The sequence below is a fragment of the Nicotiana tabacum genome, chromosome 9 (assembly GCF_000715075.1).
Source record: "Nicotiana tabacum cultivar K326 chromosome 9, ASM71507v2, whole genome shotgun sequence".
NCBI classification, from domain to species: Eukaryota; Viridiplantae; Streptophyta; class Magnoliopsida; order Solanales; family Solanaceae; genus Nicotiana; species Nicotiana tabacum.
Genome location: NC_134088.1, coordinates 53,508,511 through 53,515,906, shown reverse-complemented (window position 1 = coordinate 53,515,906; position 7,396 = coordinate 53,508,511). Strand labels below are relative to the sequence as shown.

The 7,396-nt window shown below is 37.9% G+C and overlaps 1 protein-coding gene across 7 annotated transcripts in view; it reads left to right on the top strand.

The window, feature by feature from the left end:
• The first annotated feature begins 5,471 nt into the window (after nucleotides 1–5,471).
• The window catches only part of LOC107761962 (isoamylase 3, chloroplastic-like), an 82,170-nt gene continuing 80,245 nt past the window's right edge, over nucleotides 5,472–7,396 (top strand). For 3 of the 7 annotated variants that reach the window (XR_012694868.1, XM_075221686.1, XM_075221684.1), the window contains exons 1-3: nucleotides 5,473–5,860; nucleotides 5,952–6,009; nucleotides 6,139–6,210. Coding sequence is in view for 3 of the 7 variants with exons in the window: in XM_075221686.1 (XP_075077787.1) it covers nucleotides 5,757–5,860; nucleotides 5,952–6,009; nucleotides 6,139–6,210 (234 nt within the window). In the remaining 4 variants the exon portion in view is untranslated. Of the gene's footprint in view, nucleotides 5,861–5,951; nucleotides 6,010–6,134; nucleotides 6,211–7,396 lie in introns of all 7 variants that reach the window. The other 4 variants (XR_012694867.1, XM_075221685.1, XM_075221688.1 and 1 more) reach the window with 3 other exon arrangements.

Genomic DNA, 7,396 nt, shown 5'->3' with positions numbered 1-7,396 from the left:
ACTTGATATGAGGTCCATTACATGTGCCGAGTTTGTTTTTGAGCAGCTACTGTGATCGGAAATTATTGCTACGAGTATGCGCGTTATGTGGTATAGAATGTGATTTCATCTTGGGTTATGGTTATGGCTTGATACAGCTTGTTCAGACTTATACAGTATGTAGATGCGAGATTCGGGTCTTGTAAGGAATTTCGGATGTTGGAAATTAGGTTCCAAGGTTTATGGGCTAAGGTTGAAGGAAGAATTTTTGGTTAGGTTGAGTTTACGGACTTATACAAATTGGGGTGGCATGGGATCACCCCCGGATATGTGCTTGGTAAGTTTACACGGTGATTTGATGACTTTGGAACGACTCTGGGCACGTTCGAGGACGAACGTATATTTAAGTAGGGAAGAATGTAACAACACGACCGGGCGTTTTGAGCATTTTCACTCCGTTCAGCTATTTGAAGTCTTGAGTAGCTTTGTATGATGTATTATGACCTATGTGAATCGTCAGTTTTGGTTTTTAGGTGATTCGAAATTGGTTTGGAAGAATGAATTTCATGTCTGAAGCTTTAAGTTGGAAGAGTTGACCAAGTTTGACTTTTGAGTATGTGACCTCGGATCGGAGTTTTGATGATTCTATTAGGTCCGGATGGTGATTTGGGACTTGGGCATATGCCCGGATTTGCATTTGGATATTTCTAGAAGGTTTCAGCACTAATTGGCAAAAGTTGGAAATTTGGAGGTTTGAAATGTTCATAAGTTTGATCGGGAGTTGACTTTGATGATATCAGATTCGGATTGTGATTCCAGGAATTGGAATAGCTTCGTTATGTCATTGGGACTTATGTGCAAAATTTGAGTTTATTCCGAGTTGATTTGATATGGTTCGGCACGAGATTTGGAAGTTGAAAGTCAAAAGTTCATTAAGTTTGGTTTGAGGTGCGATTTGTCGTTTCAATGTTGTTATGTGTGATATAAGGACTCGAATAGGTCCGTGTTATGTTATGTGACTTGTTAGCATGTTTGGACGGGGTTCCGATGGGCTCGGGTTTGTTTTAGATGAGTTTCGGATTATTTTGGTCATGTTGGCAGTTTTGGTGCTGGTTCATCGCACCTGCGCATAATTGGCCGCAGGTGCGGATGCGCTTATGCGATGGAAATCTCGTTTTTGCGAATCAGAGGTGTTTTGGTGAGTTCCTCTTCTGCGGAGGAATAAGCGCAGATGCGTAAGCGCTTCTACGGGGTCTGGAACGCTTCTGCGAGAATGGACGTGAGCTGGGTCTCCGCTTCTGCGGTGGTGCATATGCTTCTGCGGAGTCGCAGGCGTGAAAGGTGTTATGCAGGTGCTATCATTGTTCCTTAAGTTGAATTCGTAGTTGCGACATTTTAGCTCGCAAATGCGAGGTCGCAGGTGAGGCATTTTGTTCGCAAATGCGGAAGTTCTGGGTAGACTCATTATATATCGAAGTTTGGTTCTTTTTGTCATATTTTGAGTTGAAGACTTCAGATTTGGGCAATTTTGGAGGCGATTTTCATCACATGGATTGGGGTAAGTGTTCTCTACTCGGTTTCGATTATATTTCATGAATCTATCTTCGTTTTTGGCATTTGGATTATGAATTTCAAAGAGGAATTTGGGGATTTTATCTAAAATTTCATAAAGTGAATTTTTGTGTTTTGAATATCGATTTGGAGTCAGATTTGAGTGAAACTAGTATGGTTGGACTCGTAATTGAATGGGTTATCGAATTTTATAAGTTTTGTTGGGTTCCGAGGTGTGGGCTAGAGTTTGACTTTTTTGTTGACTTTGGGGCTTTTTATTAAAGATTCGACTTTTATCGATTGGGTATGCTTCTTTGGCATTGTTTGATGTTCTTGACTTTCTTTTGGCTAGTTTCGAGCCATTCGGAGGTCGGTACGTGCGTGATGACATTCCTATAGTATTGTTTGGCTTGCTCGATATTGGATTTGGCTTATTTGAGGTAAGTATCGTATCTAAACTTGGTTGAGACACTGGTTGCCTAAATTATTTGTGATAGCTATGTGCTATAGGTGCGCACATGTGTGGGGTTTGAGCCCATGTGCTAACACCGGGGGTATTTATCCATGCTCAGGTTGTGCTTAGGCTAGGATAAACCTAGAATTGAATGTTAAGATTTAAACTATGATATTTCTCATATTTGTAACATTGTGTGAACTATTTGAGCCATGTTTGAGGCTACAGAAGTTTAATCTCTGGATGAACTTGATAAATGCTTTTTTGTGATGAAATTACCGATTTGAGCTATGATAGCCTACTTTGCACATGCCTACACTTTAACATGTCATTTATACTAGTCAAGGAGCATGGGATTTGTTATTCATTCATCACATACATGTATTCTTATTTATTTGCTCCTGTGTGATATGATTGGATTGGATGCATGTGACCACACAGGGTGGATTGTGTTGTTATGCCTGTGATCACACCGGGCAGATTGTATTGTTATGCCCGTGACCATGCCGGGCGGATTATGTTGCTATGCTTGTGACCACGCCAGACTGATTGTATATTTATGCCTGTGACCACACGGGGCGGATTGTGAGTATCGTCACGTGAGTTGTCTGTGCGGTAGATATTGAGACTGTGACCACGTTGGGCGATTTATGATATTGAGTCTATAACCACGCCGGGCTGGTAGCACGTTGAATTGGACATTCTTGCATATGGATACGGATCCATCCCCTTAGGGTCACCCTCTCATGTTTCTCTCTTGATGGTGTACACGCGGATTGTGAAAAACCGACGGGTTTCTGGTTGATGTGAGCTTTGGGAGAGCTGGTTACTGTTATTGAATCGGGTTGCGCGCCGCAACGGACTGATATTTGGTTATTGCATATCATTTTTACTTGAAATTTCCTTGACTGTTTACCTGATTTTTTTACTTGCAGATCTTCTTTATATGCTGGATTGTTGACGGAGCAGAACATTTTAAAACAAAAGAATCGTGAGCATCGAAATGGTTTTACCTGAGATTTCCTGACTTGATCATGTATCTGTTCTATACTTGTTGAAATTATGAATTGCACAAGTGTTAGTGAGTACCATCTATAGTTCTTGCTTCTTTCAACTCGCCGAGGTTAGTTAGGATACTTATTGAGTACATGAGATAGGTTGTACTCATACTACACTTCTGCACCTTGCGTACAGATCTTGGTGTTGATGCTGTTGTACATGGCAAGGGCTGGCATTGGAGATGTACATACGTTCCAGATATGGTTATCACTTGTTCTTGGTAGCTTTAGATTCGAATTCTGTTCATGTACATTTCAAACATAGGTTGTATTTATTTAATTTTAGTTTTGTAAATCTAAGTCTTAGTGGCTCATGACTTGTACTACCAGTCCTTGGGGAGAAGTTGTATAAATAGTAAAGTGCGGAATTAAATAACACATGACCTTTTTTTACGTGAAAAATCTCCTTGTTCAATGGAGTAAAAATCACAATCCATCCAGTGGCGAAGCTAAGAATTTCTCCAAGGATGTTTAAATTTAAAAGAAGTGAAAATTTTTTCCGATAAAGAGTGTTCAATATGTGTTATATACTTCTAAAACGTATGTATAATTTTTCGACAAAGGGTGGTCAAGTGACAATCCTTATGAGCATGTGGCTTCGCCCATGGACCTATCTCTGGATTTCTCTCAAAAAACTTCACACAACAATGAGCAGTTTAAGGTTAAAAATTCTTATAACCTAAGAGACTAAATCATAGTCACTTGAATGCCTACAATTACTCTGATTATAACAAAATGCTCAAGCTACCTCTAGCCTAAGACTTGAATTTTCTCATAGAGAAAAATATCTCAAAAGTACTTCTTAAATAAGAAAATAAGGTTACAATTTTGAAACACCTGTTACAAGATCTAAAAAAACTAAAGAACTGAAAGAGTCTCCAATATCAAGGCTTGGTTCTTCAGTATGATCTCTTTTTTGCTTTCACAATTTTTTTCTCGCTTTCACGATTTTATTCTTGCTTTGTGCTCTCTTAATGTAGGTGCTCAAGTCTGCAAAAAGACAATCTCAAAGTATATATAGATACATGTCAGCAGCAAGGGTTAGAAATAAAGGAAGAAATCATAAAAGATCTCCTAATGCTAGAGAATAAAGGAAGTATAAGGAAAATATGATTCTTTGCTCGAAATAAACTCCAATTATATCTCTACTTCTTTACAAATTTGGTTTCCAAGTTAACAATAAAGATCCTCCAAGATTCTCTATTACTTGGGCGACTGCTAGGTCATAAAACCCGAAATAAAAAATATTTCACACAAAAGTGAATCCTACTCCTCTTAGGATTAAGTGCTATCGTTCTACGAGAACCAACCAATAGGACCAAGTCGTTCACCAGGTCCTTCAATTAATTCAATATAATTGACATATTTGTTAGTGATCAAAATCAAAATTCACTAATTCTCGAAAAAGACGAAGATGGGTATGAGAAGAGAGGAAACTCTAGCTATAGTTTTTGGGAAATGGGTCAAAATATACCCCTCTACTTTCAGATATTGTCTACATTTAACCTCCGTTATACTATTCGGCCAAATTTACCCCTGTAATCAGTAAACTTTTAAAAATTATCCCTTAGTCCGTTAGGTGACCCAGAATCTCCCAAATCAGTTTAATTAAGTCACTGATTCTTCTTTTTGGTCCACTATTTTCTAAATAATTGGCATTTACCTCCTTTCTGAATTGAAAAATGGTAAGAGAAAAAATATTAAATAATACAACGTTAATAAACAAAGTATAGAAAATCGAAGAATCTAAATTAGGTAGCTTATCTAAATTCTAAAAGTATTTACAATATCACAATTTTAATGAATTCGTTGCATCAAATGTATGGAGACTTTGCAAGTATTAGTGATTGAAGTTGAAGTTTTTCGAATACTTTACATTGTCGAATTCAACTTTGGTTTAATGAATTGCCTACACATTGTGCACTCTTAAGTTAGTCGATCGAACTCTATAATAACTAGACAATGATAAAATATATTTGAATATACATGTACATATATAATGATCAGCTGCATATAATAAACAATAAATAGACTCATTGAATTCTACGATGTGTATATTGTTGAAAAATAAATAAAATTTTAATTCAATTCCAAACCCATTATTACAAGAAGAGAAATGGGTGCATTGGTAACTAAAAATATACATGAATAATTTGTATAGTCTAGTAAATTTAACAGTCACATCAATAGTAATTTCTGAAAATAGCGAAGCAAGAAGAACAACAAGTGATTTAAATAAAAGGCATTTGGGAGATTTTGGATTACTTAACAGATAAATGGGTAATTTTTAAATGTTTGTTGATGATATGTGTAATCTGGCCAGATAATATAACGATAGGGGTAAATTTGACCAGATAGTATAACGGAGAATAAATGTAAACTATATTCGAAAGTACGAGATATATTTGGCCCGAATTATTTTTCAGCTTGTGATGCCGTTAAATTATTTTTTTTGGTGAGAATCAAAGTTAGTGTAGCGTACCCGCGCTCTCGCGCCACAGTGGCCCACGTGAGATATTTATGAGGAGGGAGATGCGGGGCGGGCCGTTCACGTACAACCTTTTCACGTGGCAGACCAAAAATGACCTCACTCCGCTTCCTTCCAACCATGCCGCTCTCGAATATCCAACAAAAAATCCGACGAATCACGCAATCCAATCTTCACACTTTCACTCTCCTTAATTTCACAATTTAGTTCTTTCTGGAAAATAAAGATGACGGCATCGCCCGTGGTGGCGATACTTCCTGCTCCTCAGCTTTCATCCAATAATTTCAACCGCTTTTTTATTGCTCCATATCGTGCGTCCTCCATCATAGGGTAATTGTTTTGTCTGAGATTTTCCAGTTGTTGCAATTATTTCCGTGCAGTAATAGATAAATTCACTTCTTTTTTGCCCTTTTGGTGGCAGATTGAACTCGAGTAAAAGACCTCCCGCTGAATTTTTCGGGCAGAATAGTTTCAGTAAGGTAGGATACCCTTTCTTATTGTTATATTTAAGATTGTGGTGTCACAAGTTTAAATTTTTCGAACATTTTGGAAAAGACAAAGGTGATTGTTGAAAAGTCAGTGACATAGTGTTTCTTGGCTTTAGTTAGACAAGGGAGCATCACAAGATTAGTCCTGCTAAGGTCTATGCTCGTCGTGCTGAAGAGCAGCGTGTGATCGAGGTACTTGCATTTCTCTCTTTATATGTGTGTGTGTACATTGTTGCTTGGAAAATTTGAATTCCTTCTTTGCTAAAAGACTAATACTTTTATGTGCTTATTTACGCATGTCTTTGCTGTTGGGAATTAAAGATGTCATTTGTTTAATGAATAATGTTGAAAGATCTAATGGTGGTTCTCCAATTTATCACCTATCAAGTTTTAGATGTTCTAAATTGATCTTGGTTCCTCCGTAGACGCGGAAATGAGATTTCTGTACATTGGGCTATCCAATATGGCCTCTTAACAGCGAATATACACTAGGAATGTTCATGAGATGAAATATGAATTGGTATTAAAGTTTGTTTAAGGCTGCATACGGTCGAAATCGAGGTCGCCTACAACTTGGTAGATTAGTCTTGGAACGTGGCAACCAAGGACTGAAGATCGACCTCGAATCCCACCAAGCTAGAACCCGAGATCGGAATGCCTGCCTTCGAGGAGCAGTGAGTCCGGCGTCGACCTTAGCCTCGAACGAGCTCGGAAAGACATTGTCGAGTTAACTAACAGAAGACCGAAATATCCGCGACTGGTCGAATATTGCGGCGGGAATCTCGGCACGTATCAGTAAGGAACCGACAATCAGCGAATCAAGAGTTCTTTTACCTTTTATAGAATTATACCTAAAGTAGAATTCCTCTACTATATAAATGGAGGTTCTGATTATTCATGGGATACATTTGTAACACGCATCCCAAATCAATATATTATTATTCTCTTTAAGTTCTTATTATTCTCTCGTTGTTCTGTTCTGATATCAATCAAAGCACTTTTGGCTCGACGGTGGCTAACCTTCTAGGGCTAAGATTGTTCAACTTGTGTGGTTAGCATTTACTTTTCCATTACTTATACCAATTGCAATCTAATTTGTCGTTTTGTATCATGTTAAATCACGTATCCTTAAAATCACTTACAAATTCAATTGTTATCCGATTTTGAGGGTAAACAGTTTGGCGCCCATCGTGGGGCTAAGGATAATAGTGGTTATTTGATACAAATCTCCATAACACACTACTTTATGCTTGTTCTTTGAAGTGTCTTTAATTTTAGGTTAAAACACAAAATGTCAAACTCTCAATCAGCAGCACCCCTACATGTGGACGAGTCCGGCCATCAAGGTGAAAATAACAACATAGCGCCTGGTGATGAG